At 50.6% G+C, this 26858-nt stretch overlaps 2 protein-coding genes across 4 annotated transcripts in view; one reads left to right on the plus strand and one right to left on the minus strand.

Annotated features, from left to right (window-relative positions):
- Window positions 1-26858, plus strand: part of slc16a6b (solute carrier family 16 member 6b) — a 233383-nt gene that overhangs the window by 3928 nt on the left and 202597 nt on the right. For 2 of the 3 annotated variants that reach the window (XM_062480693.1, XM_062480707.1), the window contains exons 4-6: window positions 1113-1241; window positions 1652-2548; window positions 2985-4391. In XM_062480693.1, the coding sequence (XP_062336677.1) occupies window positions 1113-1241; window positions 1652-2548; window positions 2985-3268 (1310 nt within the window). In that variant the 3' untranslated portion in view covers window positions 3269-4391. Of the gene's footprint in view, window positions 1-1112; window positions 1242-1651; window positions 2549-2984; window positions 4392-26858 lie in introns of those variants that run through there. The other variant, XR_009932378.1, reaches the window with a different exon arrangement.
- gna13b (guanine nucleotide binding protein (G protein), alpha 13b) lies at window positions 6596-25573 on the minus strand. Its single transcript, XM_062481249.1, has 5 exons — window positions 25246-25573; window positions 18569-18786; window positions 13831-13881; window positions 11586-11786; window positions 6596-11255 (listed from the first exon to the last, which is right to left on the minus strand). Exons 1-5 carry the CDS (start codon window positions 25526-25528, stop codon window positions 10884-10886), a joined length of 1125 nt encoding a protein of 374 aa, XP_062337233.1. The 5' UTR covers window positions 25529-25573; the 3' UTR covers window positions 6596-10883.

The following is a 26858-nucleotide window of genomic DNA, read 5'->3' on the forward strand; positions in this document are numbered from 1 at the left end:
ACTCAAACTCAGACTGACTCGCGAGCGTGGCTACTCACCAGCTACGCCAACGAAAAGCTAGCTTTTCTCTGGCGCGGGTGGACTGGATTTACGCTTGAGGAGTGAAGTTTGAACTGATTCCCATCAGCTACACACAGTCATGCTGTCATGCTACATTAAAGGCACAACTAGCACACAGACACCCACCCACGCAAAACACATCTGATGATCAACTCGAATTGGATTTGTACGGCCCGTTTAACAATCAGTGTGATACAGGGCATATCCAAAGAGAACATGATTTGTTTTGACGATGACCTTGTTTTATTGTTGCATATTGCTTAACATCTTTTAAACTTTGAATGTACCAAGGGATTGCCAGCAGTGCCAAAAAAGGACATTGGCCTTTCAAGAGGTGGAGTCTGGCGTGGTTGTGCCTCTGCCAAACACCTTTAACCTGCCATCTCGATTCTGTAGGACGGATTGACAGAACAGAAAATTACAGAATGTTGAATAAGTGGAGAAAAAAAAGAATTCTCAATGCCAGTGAACACTAAACACTTTTCTCTTCCCTTGAAACCAGCACACTGCAAATTGTTCTGCTTGCCAAGATTTAAAATCTTAGTTCTGGAAATATAATATTTATTATCTTGTTTCAAAAATGATTTACTAGTTTCTATCTTTTAATTTGTGGTATATTCTTAAGCCTATTTATTTCTAGACTGGAACCAACTTATTTTAAGATATCTTGTCGAGTAAAATTATCTGTCCATGCAGCAAGATAATATCACAGTATTAAGTCATTTTCTCTTCAAATGTAGTGTTAATTTCTTGTATTTTAGCAGACCTTTTTTGCAGTGCAGTGACTAACTCGATGACCCCCTTCGCTTCTCTCTTTTGTCCTGTCTGTCTCTCTGTAATTTTTTTATTTTTATTTTCCCACCAGCGTTCGCCATTTCAAAGGTGCCCGAGCCTGACACAGTCTCATGTCCTACGACCCTTGACATCGTCAAAGTGGCCTGACGGCTTGAACCCTGAACCTTGACCTTTTGACCCTGAGCCCAGCTGTGTGGGGGCAGGCAGGGCCAGTGTCTGTCATGACCCCTGACCCCTCATGTCCTCGTGTGTTCCAGGCCTCGGCTACTGCCTCACCTTCCTCCCCACCGTCACCCTCCTCGCCCAGTATTTCTCCCGGCGGCGGTCGTTAGTCACCGCTGTGGCCTCCTCGGGCGAATCCTTCGCCATGTTTGCCTTTGCTCCAGGTGAGGTCGGGTAGACAGTTGGGAGTTGAAAGGTCTAGGAGGATTTCGGGTATTTTTCTATTTTTTTCTTTCATGGATGTAATAAAAAATGTAATGATACGTATAACAGGGAACTTTTCATGTTTATTTGATGTGCTGCACACAAACGCTGTCCTCTTTCCACATTCAGTTATGTACCGCTAATGTGCAGAGAAGAAATGTGTCTGTGTGGGTAGTTTCTAGAAAGGGATTGGCATCTGGGCCATGTACATGTACAATGGCCCAGAAATTCTTTTTATAGTTCTCTAATGATTTACTGTAGATATTTGGATCGTTTGTCTTGACCATTTCTGTCACACTGTACAGTACTGTACTGCACTGTAAGTTAGTATTTCATCCCCTGCCCTCTCTACCTGCCTCTGTCTCTCCAGCCTTCACTTACCTGAAAGAAAAGATCGGCTGGCGTCACTGCCTCATCGTGATCGGGGTCCTGCAGGCCTCTGTGATTGGCTGCGGCGTCCTGCTCCGACCAATCGTCATCAAGCCGGAGGGCGATGAGGCGGAGGGCTCGCAGGCCGCGTACGAGCTGGAGCACGAGGAGACCCACGCCTCCATCAGCTCCGGGGTCTCTGGCCGCTCCGGGGACTCTGGGGTCACCTCTCTCTCCACCACGACCTCTGACCTCCGGACAGTGGCCATCGCAGAAGAGACGGCAGCCTTGATGGAGCCGAAGGGCAAAGCCCGAGAGGACCAGGACCGGGGCTCATCGCTCGGCCCTCCTACCCAGGCTGAGGGGCCCGAAGCTGGGGTAAAAGAGCAGGCAAGCCCCCCGGAGTCCCGGACAACCCCCAAACTGCTGGACTTCTCCGTGCTGAAGGACGGCGCCTTCATCTGCTACTCCCTCTTCGGCCTGTTCGCCACGCTGGGCTTCTTCGCCCCGCCCCTCTACATCATCGAGCTGAGCAAGAGCCGGGGCGTGGACCCCGACATGGCGGCGTACATGCTGTCCATCATGGCGGTGGCCGAGGTGTGCGGCCGCCTGTCCATCGGGGTGGTGCTGGACAAGGCGCCCGTGAGGAAGACCAAGGTGCTGCTGGGATGTGTAGTCCTGCTGGGCCTGGTGCTGGTGGCCTTCACCCTGGTGTGGGAGTTCTGGGGGCTGGCGCTGTGCTGTGGCCTCTACGGCTTCTTCATGGGCACCGTGGGCTCCACGCACATCCCCATGCTGGCGGAGGAGGACGTGGTGGGGATCCAGAAGATGCCCTCCTCGGTGGGGGTGTACGTGTTCATCCAGAGCTTCGCGGGGCTGGCCGGTCCGCCACTGGGAGGTATGAGGCTTCGGTTTCCCTCTGGAATCGCTTTTCCCAGGACATGTATATATGATGTGTTTGTTGGTGCCATATCACTTACTGCAGGTCTGGGTAATTACAGGGATTCCCCATTGTGTACCGAAAGCATATCCTGAATAGACTATGAGCGACTGAACCTATCCATGTTCCCGATTTTCAGCATTCACAGAAACACATCCATTGACAAATATGTACTGTACATATCTGTGTGTAATTTTAAGACATATATATTTCGTATTTTGTTATCATTCCTACCTTTTTTTAAACATGTGTGGAATCAGAAAGTTCCTTACAGCGTCATCCTTCCTTTAGGTGAAGTGTTTGTACTGTGGCTAGACCTAGAATGTATTTGAAGTCTCAAAGGACCCATTCTAGGCGTCTCTGACATTGCCTGTCTGCCCGTGTTTCTCCCCAGGCATGTTGGTGGACGTAACTCAGAACTACGGCGCGGCGTTCTACTCGTGTGCGGCGGGCATGGCCCTGGGAGCCCTCTTCCTGGCGCTGGTGGGGCCCGCTCACTCCGGCATGTGCCGCCAGAGGAAGCGTCAGGGAGGGGGAAAGGGATGTGACCCGGAGGAGGAGGCTTCCCAGGACAGTGGTTCGGCAGACTTCCTGGAAGTCGACCTCGCTGTGGAGGAGAGTCCGGCCAAGACGTCTCAGCCCAGACAGGGACCCACAGGCAACCGGCAGGAAGTTTAGAAATCCGAAACGAGAAGAAATAAAAGCTGAAATGTACTCTATAAACACACCTGCACACCATCACACCCAAAGAAGCTGATCTCAGCCTGCTGGTTTTTCTCAACCTGGCTCTCTGTGTAGACCCCAGAGTCAATGATGCTCCCTGCATGGTTTGGTATGGGCTTGGTATAATCCTCTCAGTATTGCACTGTTCTCACCCCATCGCTGACACCAAATCTGTTTTTTTAACAGGCCAAATCCTTTCTTAATCTCAGGTAAGGGAATGAGAGGTCTAATGTTTGTGGAGGTCTGAATGTATCTAATTATCGGTTGGGATGACTACTTGATTTTTGGGGTTGTTTTAACTGTGAAGAAGGATCAAACTGTTTAGGTAATCTGTTTGGGACCCCTGCATGTGCAGAACAAGTTTACATACATACAAGCCTGAGTGGCTTTTCCAACTGGAATCAATCTTCACCAAATTCACACGCATCACTGAACTTGAATATTCAGATTTTCTTGATATTAATAAAAGCATGTACTGTATGACTCCAAGTTGGCAGATGAGCTTTACTTTTTACTAACTCCACTGTCTCTGTCCTGTACTGTACACAAGGGCATTCTCAATCGGCTTTTACACTTGAGTTGCAATGATCAGTATTATTAAAATCACAAATACAACAGCGTACTCAATAGCATGTTATTCTCAGCAGACAGAACTTTGCTGGACGAGGCTTAAAAATTATGTGAGAATAAACTTGAAGAGCTTAATAACAACCTGGGCTTTGAATCCATGTAACTTGATGAAGTCAATCAATCTGTAAAGGATAAATTCTTTGTTTTGTTAAAGGTAAAAGAGAATGAGTACAGAAACAGAATCTGGCTGGTTCTAGTGTTCATTCCCAGACGTCAGCCTAAAAACCAGCCAGCCTCTTCTCACTCTCAACACTGATGCTTAACCCTTGTTATTTATAGATAAATGTTATTTAGCTATTTTAATTTAGGTTAATCTGTTTTAATCAATGTCTCACTATGGTCAATGTCAAACTATTTTATGAATTGTTTTTCATTCGAAGATATGCAAATGCTGTAAAGCTCACTGCTATTTTTTTTTAATTGTTCATTAAAAACACAGTTTATGAGAGAGTGAACGTGTGCTATCTGATGGGAGAGTCAGTGGACTTCATGGTGCTAGCTGAGCTAGCTAACTTCATGGTGCTAGCTGAGCTAGCCAACAAGCCCAGCTCAATGAGCAAGCACAGTAACCAGGTCAGAGATCACATGCCTCATAGCTCACGGAACACACACACACACACACACCAGCCCTTGGGCATTATACACACACACATTAAACCTCTTGGGCATTATACAAACACACACACATCCCTCTTGGGCATACAAATTCAAAAGTTCCTTGTCCTTGCTATATAGGAATTTGGTACTTTGTACAACTAATAAAAGTGCCAAGAATGCTAGCTTTTTCTTGAGAAAAATGGACATACATGCAAACTCTTGTCTAGACTGCCACCTAGTGGCACATTCGTTGAATTGTACATCAGACTTCATTAATTGTGTTTTTTATCAAACGATTCAGCTGAGCATTTGGTGCAGTTTGGAGTCTCTGTCCTGCTGACCTCCCTACGCCTGGTTACAGCCACTCAGGCTGTCCTGCTGACCTCCCTGCGCCTGGTTACAGCCACTCAGGCTGTCCTGCTGACCTCCCTACGCCTGGTTACAGCCACTCAGGCTGTCCTGCTGACCTCCCTGCGCCTGGTTACAGCCACTCACGCTGTCCTGCTGACCTCCCTACGCCTGGTTACAGCCACTCAGGCTGTCCTGCTGACCTCCCTGCGCCTGGTTACAGCCACTCACACTGTCCTGCTGACCTCCCTGCGCCTGGTTACAGCCACTCACGCTGTCCTGTTGACCTCCCTACGCCTGGTTACAGCCACTCAGGCTGTCCTGCTGACCTCCCTGCGCCTGGTTACAGCCACTCAGGCTGTCCTGCTGACCTCCCTGCGCCTGGTTACAGCCACTCAGGCTGTCCTGCTGACCTCCCTGCGCCTGGTTACAGCCACTCAGGCTGTCCTGCTGACCTCCCTGCGCCTGGTTACAGCCACTCAGGCTGTCCTGCTGACCTCCCTGCGCCTGGTTACAGCCACTCAGGCTGTCCTGCTGACCTCCCTGCGCCTGGTTACAGCCACTCACGCTGTCCTGCTGACCTCCCTGCGCCTGGTTACAGCCACTCACGCTGTCCTGCTGACCTCCCTGCGCCTGGTTACAGCCACTCACGCTGTCCTGCTGACCTCCCTGCGCCTGGTTACAGCCACTCAGGCTGTCCTGCTGACCTCCCTGCGCCTGGTTACAGCCACTCACGCTGTCCTGCTGACCTCCCTGCGCCTGGTTACAGCCACTCAGGCTGTCCTGCTGACCTCCCTGCGCCTGGTTACAGCCACTCACGCTGTCCTGCTGACCTCCCTGCGCCTGGTTACAGCCACTCAGGCTGTCCTGCTGACCTCCCTGCGCCTGGTTACAGCCACTCACGCTGTCCTGCTGACCTCCCTGCGCCTGGTTACAGCCACTCACGCTGTCCTGCTGACCTCCCTGCGCCTGGTTACAGCCACTCAGGCTGTCCTGCTGACCTCCCTGCGCCTGGTTACAGCCACTCACGCTGTCCTGCTGACCTCCCTGCGTCTGGTTACAGCCACTCATGCTGTCCTGCTGACCTCCCTGCGCCTGGTTACAGCCACTCACGTTGTCCTGCTGACCTCCCTGCGCCTGGTTACAGCCACTCACGTTGTCCTGCTGACCTCCCTGCGCCTGGTTACAGGCCAACGTTATTATGATTTTAAATGTATTTATTATGCTAGATTAGTTTATTATTTTGTTATGCACCGTACATCCGTACATATCAAGGGATATATAGCCTATTAAAAGAGCATTATTACTATCATAATTACCTTTTTTCATATTCATTGCTATTGAAATCAAAACATTTACTTATGCATATTAATCAGTGTAAACAGATTTTTTACATTTGTATATATACTGTATACTGTACACATCTACACTGTACACTTCAGAGGGAATTGCTGTGTTTAGAAGAAGAAAACCCAACTCTAAGAACATGGTGAACAGTTGAGCACCAAGACACCAAGGAGAATAACTCTGCCTTCTTGGTATCGCTGATCTGCTCGGATCCCGTTGTGCATATTTGCCATTTAAACAGCATTAACTAGCTCAAGCTTGAGGTACAACACGTTGATTATAATCTGCCCTGAGCTCCTGTTTAGCTGCAGGCATTGTGGAGTAAAGAGCACAATCGGTTTCACCACAAGAGAACATGGATTATTTTGAAAAATGGTTTGTTTTATTGAGAGGATAGTAAGGGCAAGACAGTATAAGTTAGACTGTACAATGAAAGCATTTTTTGTCTTTCCAAAAACTGTTGAGAGAAATTAAGGTTTGGAATCATTGTACACAAATGTGAATCTTGATATGAGGGCACGGAAATACCTCAGAGGCAAAATTTGAAAAACCTAAGTAAAAAATTAAAACTTTAAGACAACTTGATTGGAGAAAATTAAAGAGGCAGAACTCGGAATAGGAGGCACTAGATCAGTGTATTTTGGCAGATCATTTGCATATATATCTTATTTTCCCTCTCCTAATAAACTTATTTGATTACACAGAGCCAAACACATGGGACAGCAGTGGCATCAGCGTCATTAGAAACCAACGTCACCAACGTGTCCATTATTTTGGAGTGTTCCTTATTTCTCGTTTACACATTTTCTGAAGTCTCGCCGTGGAGTGGTGCAGTCTGGCACGACAAAACACTGGCCTGTGTGACTTAGCTCACATTTGACCCCCTACACAGTTTGACCACCTCTTAGTTTGCAGAATCCTTCGAACTAGAATCACATTCTGTTCGCTCAAGGTCTGTGCTGGAGTCCCAGAGAGACCGCTCGCCACACGGGCCAGGAAGCAGCATGTAAAAACAAGAGCCACAGAACCGGACACACGCTTAAAACGGTTATAAAACAACAACAACAAAAAGGTTCAAGGCAGAATCTTCAGACCAAGAAAATCTTGTCCAGAGTCGACTCTTTTCCAAACCGAAGGTTTGCGTTAAAACTTGGGAGCTTGAGGCCTCTTAAACACAAGGCCTCTGGTATCTGAGTATCTCTGCTCCACCGCTACGGTGCAGAGTATACCATCTCGCTAACAGGTTAGTCGTTGCCTGAAAAAAATAAAAAAATAAAAACAAACTTGCGTTCAAACACACTGAAATGCAGGTCTCCGTTTAGACTAGTTATGGCTGTGTGTTGGCTGGAGACCCGCTTGGCTATACGACATCGGTCAAAGTGAGCCTCCAACTGTTGGGTTTGTCAGGAAAATGTCGTTCTGAGTTGCTGGCACACGGATAGCACCTCACCACAGAGAGCCCAGGAGGGCCAGGTGCACCAGATAGCACCTCACCACAGAGAGCCCAGTCACTCCCCTCCACCTTCCCAGTTCTGGTGCGCCAGATACGCCACGAAGATGGCACAGAACGGTCTGTTCAAACTGGTTCTCTTCCTACATAAGCACCCTTTCTTACAGGCAGAGCCCTCCCCTGGCTGGTGGTCGGGGGGGGGGGGGGGGGGTGCTCTGCCCCCCCCCCCCCCCCCCCCCTGGCTGGTGGTCAGGGGGGCAGAGGAACCTGGCTTCAGAGGATAAGTGGCACGAGCGAGCGGCAAACCTGGAGACGGAGAGCGAGATAGCCCTGGCGTCCAGAACTGGAGGACAATTCAAGACGGCCGGCTCAAAGCGGCCTGGAAGGACGCAAGCGTTCCTCTTAAGGCTATTCGGGCTTCTCGGGAGCAGAGATCTGTGGAGATGATCTTCCAGCGGCACACTACAGGCCCTAGGAAGTGTGTGTGTGTGTGTTCATGCTTCAAAAAAGAGGTTCAGCAACAACAAAAGAGCATTACAAGGCCGTTTGGCCTGCTCAGACTCAGGTGGCGTGAGCGTGTGCGTGAGAGACACTAGGACCAGTCACATCGGTCTAGCAGACGGGAAGAGGATGCCTTTCTCTCCCCCGGCCCAGCCCAGGGCCTCCAGCCAAGATGAGGCACGACACAGTCTGAGCCCAGACAAAAGGGCTCTCTGCTGGGGCCGACTTGGAGCTTGAGGAGGGGGTGCCTGGAGCTACCAGAGGCCCGAACAAGGGACAGACAAAGTGTGTGTGTGTGTGTTAACAACATACAAGCATCTTTTGTTTACAGACATGCCGACAGACAGACGGACTAACAGAATAAAAGCACGGCCTGGACATTTTTTTTTCAGACCGATTTCACTGTAAATATACACCCATCCACAACCCCCCAGCAACAACACACCAAAAATCTGTAATAAAAACACCAGGGGTCAGTGATACATACATACTTACAAATACATGTGTAAGACGGGTTACATCGTGATTAGAAAAATGGTGAGGTGGTGTGAGATACATAACTATACATATACATGAGAGAGAGAGAGACAGAGAGACAGAGACATAGAGAGAGAGAGAGACATGAGAGAGAGAGAGACAGGAGAGAGAGAGAGAGAGAGAGAGAGAGAGAGAGAGAGAGAGAGAGAGAGAGAGAGAGAGAGAGAGAGAGAGAGAGGGAGAGACAGAGAGAGACAGACAGAGAGAGACAGAGAGAGACAGACAGAGAGAGAGAGGCAGGGTTGTACAAACGTCTATAAACAAACACCGGCGTTCGGCCACACCGCGCAAGCTTAGCCGTTTCTCCGAAGGTTCACTACGCGAGCTGGCGCTATCCCTTTTGTTTGTCGCCACAGACCCGGCAAGACAGTAACTGGCGGAGACTGAGAGAATAACTTGTACCTTTAGAGAAAGGGTAGCACTTGGGGAAAAAAAATATAATAAAAATTTGAAGAAAACCCGCTAGTTAGCCTACACTTCTGGTTAAACCGTTAAGTTAGCCTACACGCCTTCTAACCAGACATTTTCCTATCTTTTTACTCTGTTGAAAAGCTCGTATTTTACAAAATAATAAGCCATATTCTCGGTAAGGACAGGAGAGTGTGTGTGTGTGTGTGTGTGTGTGTGTGGGGGGGGGGGGGGGTGAATGCAGCAACAAACTATTTCCCCCCTTTCCCCTGTGGGAGATGGAAGGTTTAAGCTGAGCTGGCTAAAGGTCTGGAGCTCAAGGCGGCTTAAAGCAAACAGGAGAGCCCAAAGTGGGAGGAGTTACAGCAAACAGGAGAGCCCAAAGTGGGAGGAGTTAAAGAAGGAAAGACGAGAGAAGCAGAAGAGATTCTGCCAGCCATTCTCTCTCTCTGTGTGTTTGTGTGTGTGTGTGTGTGAGAGAGAGAACGACCAAGTTAAAGTGTCTCTGTAAAGGGCTTAGGCACAAGTATCATTGCATCTAATACACAAATAAGTGGTCCACAACGTGCCCTGAGAATTCGCTTAATACACTGTGCTTAGATTCCCTCCACTAAAGCTACAGTTGCAGTATATTTTCTTTTTTTTATTATTATTACTTATTCATGTGGTTGCAGCGCAAGTGCCGTGTGTGTTCTCTACTTCCTCCGTTGCCTAGCAGTGCCCATCAGCAGTCGCCTGGGACACGGAACTAAAGAGACAAAGTCTAGATAGATACGCGTCTTTATGTGAGTGTGGAGAGAAAAACGAAAACAAAAAAGACCAGAGGAAAAAGAACCACCTAGAAATTACAGTAAAAGTCAAAGAAAACGCGAGAACATGTGAAACCTACAGCTATACCTGGCAGGAATCAGCTTAAGGAGGGCATCAGGATTCAGGAGTCAGGAGTGTGTGTGTGTGTCGGTGTGTGTGTGTGTGAGTTAGCCCTTTTCAATGAGGAGGCAGTGGTACAGAAGGCTCAATAGTGGAATAATTCAAAGATTAGTACAGTGCAGAAAACAAGCCCCCCCCAATTGAAAAGGCCCCAGAAACATCTAGAACAGTCCTCATTTCCACGCAGAGGGGTGGTGGGCATCACCCTGCGGCGGTACTGGCATTTCGCGGTGGTGATGGTGGAAGCATTAACGCTCGCAGTTGTCAAGGCCCGCGAGGGGAGTACAGGTCAGTACAGCCACGCCATCGCTACACCTTCCGCCTACATCCACCCTGACTTGGTGGCCACCATGCCCCGCCCTTGGTTTCTACGAGACAGCCTTTGACCCCCCCCACACACACACGTCACGCACGCACACCTTCCACAGCCTGGGTAGAAGTTACAGAGTTTGTCCAACAGAGTGGACAGAGGAGCGGTACAGGACGTTCTAGAAGAATCCATCTGAGACAGGAGATTAGAGGTGTCACACGGCTGTACAGTGGTTTTAGGTCAGGACTACGATGGCCGTGCACACAAAAGAAGAATACAAATAAAATCAAAATGACTAATAATAAAAGACGTTTGGTGAAAGGCAAGATAGGTGGTGCGGTTCTACACTCGATGGATGGCAGGGAGGGGGGGGGGGGGTCAAAAGTGACAGTTGAAAACAGAGGAGGGGGAGGAGCTAGGTTCAGGCGACTCTCTCTCCTCACGTAAAAAAAAAACAAAAAAAACGAACAACCCGAAAAACAAAAACAACAAAAAAAAACTGCGCGGCCGTTTCACTGGAGCATGAGCTGCTTTAGGTTGTCGTGCAGAATGGTGTCCTTGACGTCACGGAACACCAGGCGAATGTTCTCAGTGTTGATGGCCGTGGTGAAGTGGTGGTACAGCGGCTTCTGCTGCTGCTCCCGACGCTTGTTCCGGAAGCAGTCCACCAGGAAGCTCTGCACGTCGGCCAGGCTGTGCGCCTCCCCGCCGAACTCGGGGAAATAGTCCTTGATGGGCACGCTCTTCACCTTGTCCTCCAGCAGGTCCGTCTTGTTGAGGAACAGGATGATGGACACGTTGCTGAACACGCGGTTGTTGACGATGGTCTCGAAGATGTTGAGAGACTCGCTCAGGCGGTTGGTCTGCCGGTCCTCCATCAGCACCTGGAGGGGGGGGGGGGGGGGGGATAGTGTGTGTCAAAAGGGTGTGTGTGATAGTGACTGCAGATGTGTGTGTGTTTGTGTGAGAGAGTGTGTCTGACAGTGTGACTGTGGGAGTCAGATGGCTGAGCGGTTAGGGAATCGGGCTATTACTCAGACGGTCTCCGGTTAGATTCCCGGCCGTGCAAAATGACGTTGTGTCCTTGGGCAAGGCACTTCACCCTGCTTGCCTCGGGGGAATGTCCCTGTACTTAATGTAAGTCTGGATAAGAGCGTCTGCTAAATGACTAAATGTAAATGTGGGGTGTGTGTGTGTGAGAGAGAGAGACTCACCTGGTCGTACTCGGAGGACGAGACGAGGAAGAGGATGGACGTGACCGAGTCGAAGCACTCGAACCAGCGCCGCCTCTCCGAGCGCTGGCCCCCCACGTCCACCATCTTGAAGGGCACGTTCTTGATCTCAAAGTCGTACTCGTGGATGCCCTTGGTGGGCTTCCGGGCCAGAAGGATGTCTTGCTGGCTGGGAAGATAGTCCTGGTGGACAGGAGAGGAGACCAGGGAACTAATGATTGACAAACTAAATTAAACTACTACTACAAATCATAATATTCTATTTAAAATATTAATCTATAAATAGTAAGGTGTAAATAGTAATAATAGTATCTAAAATAAAAAGTAGAAGACAAAAAAAAAGGGAAACAATTTGTGGTTATTTTAGTGCGTGAAATGTCTTGCTTGTACAGTCAAATCGTTAGGGGCCACATGTAAGATAATCTTTTTGTTCCTGAAACTGCGCGTGTGTGCGGGCTTGCGTTCCATGATTGGCAGATTAATAACGGCTTCTTTTAAAGATAAGGATCCGAAATGGTTGCAAGTAACAACAAAAAACATTAAACAAAAAAACAACAACTGTAGAACTCTGAACAAAGCCAAATAAAGTCACCTGATCTAAACCCAATTAAGCAACGCCTTTTACATGCTGAAGAAAACCCTTATGGGGGCTTGCCCCCGAAACCTCCAGGATCTGAAGAAAGATGCAGAACAGACAGCGAGCCCAGAGGAGACCACCAGCTGCTGGTGTCTGAGTCACACACGTCATGCAGTCATCGCATGGAAAGGATATGAAGGTAAGTACTAAACTTGACTACTTCATTTACATTTAGTCATTTAGCAGACACTCTTATCCAGAGCGACTTACAGTAAGTACAGGGACATTCCCCCCGAGGCAAGTAGGGTGAAGTGCCTTGCCCGAGGACACAACGTCATTTGTGGAATGACGGGAATCGAACCGGCAACCTTCAGATTACTAGCCCAATTCCCTAACCGCTCAGCCATCTGACTTACAGATGGCTTTACATCTTGTAACTTACATGTTACTTTGATTTACATGTTGTTTCTGCATCCCATATGAGACAGAAACGTAATTGTGCGAAAACACCCTTAAATAAACCCTGAAAACGTGCTCTTGAAACTTGTGAATTGTTTCATTACAGTTTGTATATATGGGGAAGTTGTGTGTTCTCAAATATCACGTTGGAAACCAACGGCTTCCAGCGGCTGGTGAAATTCCCTCTTCTGACAATTTGCATTTTTTCTTTTTAAATTATATACCGGACCACAAGAACCTGTTTGAGTAATGAGTGTGTGTGTTCGTGCTAGAAAGCAGGTTGCTGGGGTTTGTGGTTCACACACACACACATTCTGGCTCGTGTGATTGGTCAGAACGAGACTGACCAAGACTTCTCGGTCCTCGTCTTGAGCTGAACGTTGCTTCCGGGACACTGGAGAAAACAATTGTCGTCTCCTGAGTAAAACAGCCTGCGAGTTTCACAGCCGAATTCCTGACATTCCAGACGCGGTGACATCACAAAGGTCATCCGGCCGATAGGGGAAGCCACCGGGGACACAGCCAAGAGTCCGCACTTTCTCACACACACACACACACACACTCACACCCCACACACACACACACACACACACACACACACACTCACACACACTCACACCCCACACACACACACACACATCTCACGCATGTGTGCTGTGCACATTCTTTTATTTCTTTCTTTGTGAGTGACATTTTTCTTTGACATGGGGCGTTCGCAGTGGGCTGTGGTGAGCCTGTTCCTCCCTGTTCGAACACTAAGCCCTGATCCACTTCCTGTTCCTGCTGGGCCCAGGCCATGTTGCTAAACACCAATGGGGCTATTCACTGTGTGTGTGTGTGTGTGCCTGAGGGCTAGCTCTCTGGGGTGAGGGTTAGCTCTCTGGGGTGAGGGCTAGCTCTCTGGGGTGAGGGCTAGCTCTCTGGGGTGAGGGCTAGCTCTCTGGGGTGAGGGCTAGCTCTCTGGGGTGAGGGCTAGCTCTCTGGGGTGAGGGCTAGCTCTCTGGGGTGAGGGCTAGCTCTCTGGGGTGAGGGCTAGCTCTCTGGGGTGAGGGCTAGCTCTCTGGGGTGAGGGCTAGCTCTCTGGGGTGAGGGCTAGCTCTCTGGGGTGAGGGCTAGCTCTCTGGGGTGAGGGCTAGCTCTCTGGGGTGAGGGCTAGCTCTCTGGCTGCCTGTCAGGGAGGGAGGGGCTTACCAACTGGCCGAGCTTCTCCAGGTTGTCCAAGAAGTACTTCACCGACTCCCCCTGAGAGAGAGAGAGAGACAGAGAGAGAGAGACGGGGTTGGAGGGGAAGAGAAAGAACAGTTCATGTCAGAATTGTTCCGTTAAGTGACACGACAACACACACACACGTCCTCTCAAGGTCTGTGTTTTGTGATGGTGTTGATGTGTGTTTCCATGAGTCTTAGTCAAAAGGTTCTTCTTCCTATGCTACTATGTTTACTGTCATACACCACCTACCAAAGCTAATTCCTCGTATGTGTAAACCTACTTAGCAATAAACAGAATTCTGACTCTGAAAACACTGTGGACCACAGATACCACTCCACCAACACGGAATGTATTATTTCAACAAGAAATGATTTGTGTTCGGTACCCAAAATGTTTGTTCCTGGAACCAAAAACTAGCAGGTTTTCCTAGAGCTGGAGTGTGAGCACATCAGTGTGATGTTATATCCTGCAGGGTGGGAAGAGAGCATGGAGAACGCAACAATGGAGAAGTCGAGTAAGAAACCTTCTGAGAAAGAGCGTGTTGAGGTCTGCCGGCCAGACCCAGAGCTTGGTGCCGATTGGTCAACTCCTGAGTTTCAGGAAAAGCTCCTTTTATTCAATAAGAACCAGAGCTAACTTGGTAGGACAGGGGTATGAGAGAGGCAGCTGCTCACTTCCTGTCAGGCCTGTAAGAGGAGGAACACACAAGCCACGCGTGAACACACAAGCCACGTGTGAACACACAAGCTGCTTTTACCAGCTCTCATTGGACACACAATTCAGCCCAACTGACAATGGTGTTCTCCCTAACCTTAACCATTGATGTCATTCTAACCCTAACAGTAATTCTAACCCCAAAAATAGCACTTGAAGTTGTGAGGACCAGGATAAGGTCCCCACTAATTAAAATGGTTCCTTGGTTTACAAGGAGTTCAGAAGTCCCCATAAGAATAGTTAAACACACACACACACACACACACACACACACAGCCCTTTTGCAAGAAGGCAGATAGAGAAAAGGCATGCGCCTCTGTTCCAACCCCCTGACCTGTTACACAAACCTCCCCCACACACACACACAAACCTCTCCCCACACACGCACAAACCTCTACACACACACACACACCTCTCCCCCCACACACACACACACACAAACCTCTACACACACACACCTCTCCCCACGCACATACACACACACAAACCTCTACACACACACTGTAGCGTGCTCTGAAATCAAGGCCATGTGGCGAGACGACTTCCTGTGACCGTGTGATGGAAATCTCCCAACGCCGCTGTTCAGAGCGAACAGAGGCAGGCTCGCCGTAAACGAGGCGCTAGCATGACATGAGGTGACCGTGCGCCAAGGGTGGCTTTAAAAAAAATAAATGGGGAAGCACACAGCAGAGCCAACTGCCACACACACCCACACACACACTCATCATATACACACACACACACACACCACACACTCATACACTCACACATCATATACACACACACACCACACACTCATACACTCACACATCATATACACACACACCACACACTCACACATCATATACACACCCACACACCACACACTCATACACTCACACATCATATACACACACACACACACACACACACACACACACACACACACCCACACAGCTCCATGAGAGCCACATCTATAACTGAATCCTCTGAGTAATAGGAACAAGATGCCAGGGTGCAGCGCAAACTGAATGAAAAAGGAACAAACAAACAAGAGGGAGTTCAAGTGTGTGTGTGTGGGGGTGAGTGTGTGCGTGCGTGTGGCGGGAGTGTGTGTGTGTGTGATCTTAATGTTCCGTGACAGAACATAGGGGTGGGTGCAGCATCGCAGGGTGTTGTCCTTGTAAGTGACGTCAGCAGAGACACCACGTTTCGTCTCCGTGGTGATAGGCAGTGTACGTATGGTGTGTGTGTGTCTGGTGAGTGAGTGGTGTGTGTGTGTGTGTATGATGTGTGAGTGTATGGTGTGTGTGTGGCACATTCAAGCCCATCACGTGAGGGTGAATCTGCTCTGTTCACAGGTTAGAGACATGCAGAGGTCTGCTTCTAACCCTTTACCAAATTCACCTCACACTGCTCCACGCTCTCTGTCACACACACACACACACAGGGGGAAGTCACATGACTAGGCAGACGTCATATGACTAGGCAGACCCACCTGAGTAGACGGGCTCTTCCTGGTGTTTGTTTGTGAAAGCGCCTGCCTTTTTCTACCCAGTTTCCCAGGACGACTTCCCGGATGCTTCTGTGTAACAAGCCGTCTGGTGACGTCACCTGGTCAGGTTAACCATGAGCAGCTCCGCCACAATAACGCAGCGCTGATGGAGTCAGACGAGTGACCGCCACCCATGATGACGGTCCAGATCACTCCTCTCCCTCCCTCCCTCCGTCTCCCTGTCTCTCTCTCATTCTCCCTCCCTCTCTCTCATTCTCCCTCCCTCCGTCCGTCTCCCTGTCTCTCTCTCATTCTCCCTCCCTCCCTCCGTCCGTCTCCCTGTCTCTCTCTCATTCTCCCTCCCTCCCTCCGTCCGTCTCCCTGTCTCTCATTCTCCCTCCGTCCGTCTCCCATTCTCCCTCCCTCCCTCCCTCCCTCCGTCTCCCTGTCTCTCTCTCATTCTCCCTCTCTCAATATGAGAGAGAGAGAGAGAGAGAGAGAGAGAGAGAGAGAGAGAGAGAGAGAGAGAGAGAGAGAGAGATACTGATGCTTTTCCACAGCCTGCTCAGATATGACTGGACCCCAGGCCCCAGTCTGACCTCTCCTCACCTGCCACACCACCCAAACTCCTCCCAGCACACTGGAACACTCCCAGCCCACAGAGGGGAGGGGGTGTGTATTTCAGCTGTGTGTGTGTGTGTGTGTGTCGGCATTAGGGACAGCTGTAAGCAGGGGATCAGGTTATGTCATGTCTAGGAACAGGAAGGAGGGGGGTCTTGGGCTTTACTTAAAGACTCAGAACAGGTCTTGCTCTGGGGTCAATGTTTGTGAACTTAGCAGTGTGTGTGTGTGTGTAATGCCCAAGAGGGCTGATCTGTGTGTTTGTGTGTGTACGTGCCGGCCTGCCTGCAAACAAACTAGCCCAAAAAACGAGCGGTAATGCTTCACTGACTCAGCGTTCGTTTGTCCCTCTAGAACGTCCAGGAGCTGAACAGTATAGGCAGGCAGGCAGGCGGGCGTGTGTGTGTGTGGTGCGGGGGGGGAGAGGGAGGGGGCTGGGAGGTTGTGAAAGCAGGAAGCCTGACATGTTTGGCACCCAGTACACGCGGTCCGCGGATTACTGCACACAAAAGTGTTTTGTTTGGTTTCCTCTCCCCCCCCCCCCCCCCCTTTCCTCCCCTGTCTCCTCCAGCCTCTTTACAAGTCAGTGGGGGACGGGACATACACCATTTGCATGAATTCTGACATGTGTCACAACCACTGTAGAACATAGTGGGGTCTGAAACGGGACAAACATGTCTGGCTTTGGGTCATGGAGCTGAATCACTGCAGTGTGTGTGTGTGTGTCGGGGGGGGGTCTTAAGGACTTCAATGACAGGAAAACCAGGATCGATTTAGAGATGCAGCAGGGAAGAAACGGATACTTGGGAGGGAGGGAGACGGGGGCAGACACACACACACAGGTACGAGAAAGGAACAGAGGGCTGAAGAGGAGCGTGTGTGTGTGCGTCACCCATGATGACGGTCCAGATCACTCCTCTCCCTCCCTCCCTCCGTCTCCCTGTCTCTCTCTCATTCTCCCTCCCTCTCTCTCATTCTCCCTCCCTCCGTCTCCCTGTCTCTCTCTCATTCTCCCTCCCTCCCTCCGTCCGTCTCCCTGTCTCACTCTCATTCTCCCTCCCTCCCTCCGTCCGTCTCCCTGTCTCTCATTCTCCCTCCCTCCCCCTGTCTCTCTCTCATTCTCCCTCCCTCCCTCCGTCTCCCTGTCTCTCTCTCATTCTCCCTCCCTCCGTCTCATTCTCCCTCTCTCAATATCAGCCTCCCAGACTCAGGGGGAAAGGTCATTTATGACTATTTATGACTGCACACACCTCAGGGTCACACTCCGCTTGTGTAAGAGGAGAGAGAGAGAGAGAGAGAGAGAGAGAGAGAGAGAGAGAGAGAGAGAGAGAGAGAGAGAGACAGACAGAGAGAGAGAGAGACAGACAGACAGAGAGACATAGAGAGAGACAGAGACAGACAGACAGAGAGACAGAGAGAGAGACAGACAGACAGAGAGACAGACAGAGAGACAGACAGAGAGACAGAGACAGACAGAGAGAGAGAGAGAGAGGGAGGGCCCGGTGGAAGTGAGTGTTTGGAGAAGTGGGAGAGCGAGCGTGCCGTAACGCCGCCACGCCGAGGACAACGCCACTCGGTCAAAGAGGACTCGGAAAGTCGTCACCGCGGTTTGGTCGCGACGGGTCGAGGGTGGATCGCTCTGGGGTTAACCCCAACCCTAGAGATGCTCTCATTGGCTACGGACATTCGTTCCTACCGTCTGGACGCAGCAGCGTATCCACGTCAGTTTTTTTTGTTGTTCTGTACATCACATGACCTCGCACACTTCCTGCTTTGAGGCTCGAATCGGCGCAAGTCATCATCGGAGGAATTGCTCGTCATCGGATTGGCAAGCGCGCGAATTGCTGACTGTGAGAGTCAGACCCCGGGGCTAAGGACAGAGGGGTGTGTGTGTGTGTGTGTGCTGCTCACCAGCTGGAACTCGCGGCGGCGGTCGTAGGCGTGCTGGATGCCCGTGTCGGCCCACAGGGCCCTGATGGCGGGCAGGTACTTGAGGAAGAGGCCGGCCTGCACCTGGCCCTGGGCCGAGCGCGTGTCGAACGCCATCACCGTCTCCCCGTGCTTCTGGTTGGACGGCTCGCCCCAGGGGATGCAGAGCTTCTCCCGGGCGTCCACCAGCACGCGCACGCCTGCGAGAGGTAGAGAGAGGTAGAGAGAGGGGTAGAGAGAGAGGTAGAGAGAGGGGTAGAGAGAGGGGTAGAGAGAGGGGTAGAGAGAGGTAGAGAGAGAGAAACAGGTTAGGAAGGAAAAAGCTGGATGTCTTTGTAGGTTGGTTGGTTGGTTGGTTGGGCACCCCCCCCCCCCCCCCCCGGTAGCTCCCTGAGAGAACAGACACGCCACGCCCTGAAGCAGGAATCGAACCCGGAACCTTCTTGCTGTGAGGCGACCGTTTAAACCCACCGTGCCACCGGAGAGCTGCGCCGAGGGGGTGCTCCTCTTCCACGCCCTCTGCCCTCTACTGAGCCGGACGCTGAAGGAATCCAGAGGCTTCCAACGTGAAGCCTCTGGTGACTAGCGGCTATCACGTACCATGTTACCATGACGTCGTAGCCCAAAAATGGACACGTCTAAAATGCGTCTTCGCACAACTCCATCTATAGAGACGACCGTCTCCTGCCGTGCAGTACAGCCTTCAGATAGCATGTGAAACTGTCACAGGAAGACACACACATGCTGCACACACACACACACACACTCTGCACTGACGCACACACACGTGTGTGTACACTAAATACACTGAGCAGTGGTGTGAAGAGTTTCAGCCATCGCCGAGGTTATAAATAGTTGCGTCCTTGCGAGTGAGCCAAGTCAGTCCACCCTAGCCCTTCCTCGTTGGAAACCCTTCCTGGAAGATGGTTGTCTAACAGCCCTGCCCTGCCCACATCCCTACTGGTCACATGGTAAAGCCCACCCCTACACTCTTAGTCCGTAAATACAAATATTTATATATAATTTATTTTTATTTATTTATATTTATAATTAAAAGCATTATTCTGATGTATAAGCTTTCAAATAAATCTGTTCCTCCCAAATTCTGGGTGCAGATAGGACAGGATTGAGATAATGCAGTAGAAAAGAATAGTCGTGTTCCAATAAATGGTATTTATTCCTGCTTGTCGACGGTTGGCTTGATATCGTCTGGTCTCCAGAGTCGCTTCCTTTCCTCAAGGAAACGTCAAGCTGAATGACACAGCAGGCCTGCTGCTTCCAGCCGTGGGGCGGTCCACCCCTGCTCTTACAATGTGGTTCAGTCCATCTCTGTGCTAGTGATGTGGACCGTTCCACACGAGAAGGTGGCGGGAGGGGGGGGGGGGGGGTTGTTTCTGGTGGTGACACCAATGTGCCTGTGCGCTGTTCCTGTGGTGAGAGGTGAGCTAATCCTCCCCTTTCCGTTTCTCCCCCTCCCTCTCTCTCCCTCCCACACACACACACATTGTTAACTACAGGCAATATAACCAGATAGTAGATACAGAAAAAACGGACACTGTAAACACACACACACACTCCAGGCCGGTGTTTAGCCAAGCTGACACAACACAGGTCCATCCAGCACCCTACCCCCCCCCCCCCCTCCTCCTCCCATGCCTGCCCCAGCCCCGGCCCCTCCTGACCACCGAGGCAGCCAAACACCGCCCCCCGAGGAGATGTCGATGCCGGTAGGTATGGTGACAGTACCCAGCTACATGCGTGGTTAAGGGCATGTGAGGCAATCCATATGTTCCGCTGGACTGAAGCCCTCAACTCTTCCCTCTGGCTCCTGTGCGTACAGGTCTCCCTCATTCCAGAATGTTCCTGAGCCTGGCAGGAATGGAGGTTGAGTGGAATCTGCCTTTTTTTGGAACGGGGGGGAATGAGTCTGGACTTGTGAGACACACACACACAGACGTGTTACAATATCCCCCCCCCCCGCCCGCCGCCAACCTCCCCTCGTCCTCTCCAGTGGGGGACTGACTCGTGGTAATGACCGAGCTACACTGCAGGTCATGATCAATAGCAGACATGCAGACACACATTAGCCCCCGCCTCACATGCCCTCGTGCTAATGGACCATTAGCCATCCAGCATGCCGGCATCACACCCACGCCAGCAGGCTCCAATCTCCCCCTGGAACCGCTGGAAAAAGTCCCTGTCTGGAGGTCCATCCCTCTGCTTTAGTAGCAGACGAGTGCTCCAACACCTTCCGGAAGGTGTTGGAGAAGTGGGACGGCGGGTAGTTCTGTTGGGAGGTCCTGCAGGGTGCACCTGAAACAGGTGGCCTTGTGGGGTGAAAACAAGGCTTGACCTGTGACCCACACTGACGTTATATAACCCAGCGTGACCTCTGAGTTCCCGCAACATTTAGTCATTTAGCAGACGCTCTTATCCAGAGCGACTTACAGTAAGTACAGGGACATTCCCCCCCGAGGCAAGTATGGTGAAGTGCCTTGCCCGAGGACACAACGTCATTTTGCACGGCGGGGAATCGAACCGGCAACCTTCTGATTACCAGCCCTGATTACCAGCCCCAAATTTCAAGGAATATTCTGGAAAATACAACTCGAACAATGAGTGGTTGCAGCATGAGCAGGCTGTCTGGAGGGCAGGCTGGGGTGGGGGGGCGGCAGCCTGTCCTGGCCACTTGGAGGTCAAACGTGGTCCAGTCAAACCCCAGTCTGTACAGGAGCAGACAGATCTCCTAGGTTCTTCACAAGAAGCTGTTTTGTTGCTTCAAAATATGAAGCTGGATCGCTCTTCCTTCTCCATCTCTCTTTCTCTCTCTCCCTCCCTCTCTCTACCCCCCTCCCTCTCTCTCTTTCTCATTAGTCCCAGCTGAGCATGTAGGCAATCTGGACCATGGTGGTCAGGGGACCAGGGGAGGACGGGGGGGTAAACAATAGCAGGATGCAAAACGCATGCGTGTCTGAGGCACTGGTCTCCACCAGAGCCAGGGAGGGATCAGTGCTCGGCTTAGAGGCCTGGGGGAACACACCTCGCTCCCAGCACCAGCCCACAGCACCAGGGGCCCAGGGGAACACACCTCGCTCCCAGCACCAGCCCCCAGCACCAGGGGAACACACCTCGCCCCCAGCACCAGCCCCCAGCACCAGGGGAACACACCTCGCCCCCAGCACCAGCCCCCAGCACCAGGGGAACACACCTCGCTCCCAGCACCAGGGGAACACACCTCGCTCCCAGCACCAGCCCACAGCACCAGGGGAACACACCTCACTCCCAGCACCAGCCCCCAGCACCAGGGGAACACACCTCGCTCCCAGCACCAGGGGAACACACCTCGCTCCCAGCACCAGCCCCAGGGGAACACACCTCGCTCCCAGCACCAGCCCCCAGCCCCAGGGGAACACACCTCGCTCCCAGCACCAGCCCCCAGCACCAGGGGAACACACCTCGCTCCCAGCACCAGGGGAACACACCTCGCTCCCAGCACCAGCCCCAGGGGAACACACCTCGCTCCCAGCACCAGCCCCCAGCCCCAGGGGAACACACCTCGCTCCCAGCACCAGGGGAACACATCTCGCCCCCAGCACCAGGGGAACACACCTCACTCCCAGCACCAGGGGAACACACCTCGCTCCCAGCACCAGGGGAACACACCTCACTCCCAGCACCAGGGGAACACACCTCGCTCCCAGCACCAGCCCCCAGCACCAGGGGAACACACCTCGCTCCCAGCACCAGGGGAACACACCTCACTCCCAGCACCAGGGGAACACACCTCGCTCCCAGCACCAGGGGAACACACCTCACTCCCAGCACCAGGGGAACACACCTCACTCCCAGCACCAGGGGAACACACCTCACTCCCAGCACCAGGGGAACACACCTCACTCCCAGCACCAGGGGAACACACCTCACTCCCAGCACCAGGGGAACACACCTCACTCCCAGCACCAGCCCACAGCACCAGGGGCCTGGGACTCACACAGGCTAGCCGGCGACTGCAGCGCCAACTAGTCCATCCCAGGGACACGCTAAAGGCTTTCAACTGACAGACTCCCGTGTGTCAATGGTGCCCGTAGCTGTCGAACTCTTTTCGAAAGAGCGCTGTGCCACGAGGTGCCAAGCGGAGGGGTCTGTGCCTCTGGGTTGTCCGTAGGTGACACGGACAGACAGGACGCCCAGGGGGTCGTCTAAGCAAGATGCACCAAGGGAAAGTGGACGGGACAAACAGAGTTTCACATCCCCCACAACACCGAGGGTTTTTCAAATCAAAATCCCTGAGCTACACACGCAGACTTCCGTCCTTTTCCACAAGATCATGTACACATGGGTGAACACGCGCAACAAGCTAGCCCCACAGTTCCACTTCAAGGAATACTTCCCCTCCCCCCCTTTTTTGGTAACACCAATAAACGACCTGCAGTTCACGTTGCAGCGTAACGCTGAGTGACCCGTTCCGCACTTCTCACAAACGGAGGGAGTTTTTCTTTCTTCATCTCCACCCACAACAACGACTTTGCCACGAGAGGAAGTCGAGCTACTCGCGCTTCTCCCCGACGTCGACAACCCCCCCCCTTGGACGAGCGTGCCGGTGTCACCGCCACCGCCCCTCCTCACACGGCGTGGCAAACGCCCCTCGACCGGACGCCGCGTTGGAAGACGAGCGCCGCCGAGCAGAGCGGCGCTCGAATTCCTGCGGAATTCAAATGAGTCTCTAGGAAGTTTCGCGACGTTAACATAACAAGGCAGGGAGGGATAAGAACTAGAATGTTGAGTATTCTCTGGAGACGGGTTCCAGTGGAGGCCGGGACCGACCAGTCTCTCTTGTTCGAAACTCTGCACCCGTACGGGTCACACAGGCAGAAGACTGCAGGAGACAATAGGGGCTAAGTGAGCGAACACTGGCGTTGTTGAACGGCACCCTGAGCATTAGGACGCTGATCGATCGAAAGAGGTCACAGGAACTATGGCAGTAAAATCAACTGAGGGTTTTGTCATTCTCCCCATACGTCCAGCAGCCCCCTCCCTGAATGGTCAAGGCTTGATCTTGACCTTTGAGTTGGTCTCACGTGTCACCCCGTGACCCCCCCAGACAGCATGGCTGCATCCAACCCATCCATCCATGCACCTTAGTTCACATTTCCTGTCTGTTGGGTCATGAGATAAGTTTCTATTAGGGTTCCGCGTCTCTTGCAGAACAATGCTTTCGATTGGGGGGATCTTGTGCTGCTCTGTGCTGATGTAAGCCCCCATTTCCACCTCTCTCTGTTATATGGTTTCCTTAGCGACAGTGACAGCACGTTAGGGGAAACCCCCCTTAACCCCTACATGAAAGTTAAAAATACCCCCGTGTGATTCAGCTTTGCTGAAACGTTTGGATTCTAGGGGAAATACTGCTGTGTACAGTGATATGTGGGATCCTGACTGGGTTTCAATGACGTGATGTGTTCTTTAAATTCAAGATTAGCGTCCAGTGGGCACATCACATCAACTCAAACTACACACAAGTATGAGCCTATAGAAACCACGTGTCATTCCACATGTTTAACAAAAGACTGGGTTTTTTTTTTGTGGCAGAGAACGCAATGCCTTTGTTGGCATATCAGGTGCTGTCTCACAAACATTTTCTGGAGATCAGAGATCATTTCGCCCAGTCTAAAACACTTACCCCGCACTGCCCTGAGCCCTTAGGTGACCCCTGAACACGGGTCTCCGTATCACTGAGGAAAGTAGTGGCTGAAGTCCATCAAACTGAATGTTCAACTCAATCTGCACACTACATAATCCGACCACATATCGTTTGCTTGTCAAACCCATTGCATGCTGCAACCCCCTAAATACAACTGATTATTTGTTACACAAAAGCAAACAAATGTCTAATGTGATTGTTAGGCAATGGGAATCCATTACACTTGATCTGAAACACAACAGCGCTAACTGTGCTTGCTAAACCATCCGTGAACTCTTGTCATAATACAGGCCATGCTGTCTAGCTAGATGACGACAGTGAACAACATTATCACATTAATTGCTGGCCAAGCCTTCGAGCTAGCTATAAATACCAGCTGGCTAGCGTTTATTTTGTGTAAATCATTCGCATGTGAAAACGATTACACCAGACTAGTCACCTTAACTATTAGACTAGTTAGAGCTAGCTTTGTGTCTGTAATCAGCCACCGATAACTTTTAACAGATAGCTATCCAAGCTAACAAACTGCCAAACTCTAAACTAGCTTTCTCGCTAGTGTTTACTAATTTGTTTCTGTCGTAATGCATATCATACTGTAAATAATATAGGTGAAGGATCTAGTGTGCTTTGAAACGTACGTCTCTATTCGGTCCCACAGTGGACAAGCACTTTCAAACAACATGGGCGTTTCTTGTAGCTTTGTGTGTGCTCTCTGGTAGTGTGCTAGCCAGCCAGCTAGTAACGATAAACTAGCTGAACAGCTAGCTGCTGCTAGCTAAGATAGCCTTGCGCCTGTCTACCGAGCTAGCACGGCAATAAAGAGATGGCACAAGTCACCGCTGGCTAGCATAGCTAGCATGCTACTTCCCACTCAGTTTAAACCCTCCAAATAAACCCAAAGAAGCACCCAACTCGCCAGAGCCATTAAGAACAGCACGACAACCGCTTGATCCAAACTTACCTTTTATTACATTGCTAAAAATTGTGCCTTTGAACTCTTCTTTGGCCCTCTGATCGAAGTCTTGCCCATGGATGATGCGCATCTGCTTGAGGAAAGTGGACTTGCCGCTCTCGCCCGCTCCGAGTAGCAAAATCTTCACTAGCCGTTTTACATACGTCTTATCCCGACTGAGACATTTATCGATCTCTTTAGATTTCCTCACCTGATCTGCCTCACTGTTTGTAAGGAGACAGTTAGGAAAACATACAGATAAAAGGGACCGGGACGGCAGGAAATCCGCCATCTTTGAAACAACTTCATCGATACAGTAGGGAGGGTTTGGGCTCGCTCCGGAGCGCAGGCGGGCGGGGCGCGTTTACGAGACGTGAGCGCGCACAGGCTTCAACAATGTGAAGAAATGTTTGGGCGGGCCATGAGGAAAATATTGCATATGGGACCATATTGGTTATTCTCATATCTTAATCCAGAAGCCAGGCCAATAGAATTGTTATCACGTAGGCTACGCACTGACATCAGAAATCCGATCATCAATCTTTCTTCCAATTTTCTTGTTATAGGAAAAATCATAAACCACCCAATTAACACATTGCAAGTAGGATAAGCAACTTGCTTCAAACAATAGTGACAAAGCCGTCTGTCTTCAAGAATAATACAGTGGTCACTATGTACATTTGAATATCAGTCATATAGCCTAATGCCTATTTTCGTTTAATTTTAGGCCGACAACTTATCACAGCAGGTCAGTCGGTCAACTTTACACCCAGGATGACCAGGCCCTGTCAAGACCCAAATATCTTTACAACTACTGTGTGACTTTTATTTTATGACTTGAAAAAGCCACTCAAGTAGCTAGGGAAGTGTTATAGGGAAGTTATAGGGAAGTGTTTTAAGCAGACAAACCAGGATTAGTTCAAGTGGATGCAAACACACAAACAGCAGAGCCACCACGACGCCGGTTGAACACACCGATCCAGCCGGTCTTGATCCTCTGGTCGTCATGGCTGCAGCTCTGCTGAGGTTGAGGGACAACTTTGTTCACCTGCACGTGCCGCCGGCTAGGCTATATGATGCCCCTTTGGTTGAAGTAGGCCTATCAGCAATCACCTAAAATCACCAAATTTAACACAATAATTTTGCTTTGGCAAAACTAGGATTAGGCCTATATGGGACTAGAAATCCGAGCTATTATCCAGGCTATTTTGTAAATGTAATGCTTTCCCCCCTAAAATATAGTATGCATCCCGTATGGTCATTTGCTGAGCATCAGTGCAATGACGACTTCGTACAGTAGAGGCCAGTCTAGAAAACATTCCAATGAGAACCAACTATTGTTGAAACAAAACATAAAAATGTTGTATTATTATTAGCCTACAGGTAATGTTTGTATATGATATAGGTAATTGTCTTCACAAGTTTATGGCTACACGTTTCTAAAATGGTCTGATTCTTACTACGTGTCTATATTAATCTTTATTCAGATTAAAGTTATTATGGATTTATCCAAATGAGAAACTCATAGCAGTAAACTACTTTTGGGAAATTGCAGGTTGACTTGACCGAGTAAAACCAACTGGGGTGTGGCAGGCTTGTTCAATTTCCGCGGGAACATTTCT

This window comes from Osmerus eperlanus, chromosome 2, assembly GCF_963692335.1.
Source record: "Osmerus eperlanus chromosome 2, fOsmEpe2.1, whole genome shotgun sequence".
Classification (NCBI taxonomy): Eukaryota; Metazoa; Chordata; class Actinopteri; order Osmeriformes; family Osmeridae; genus Osmerus; species Osmerus eperlanus.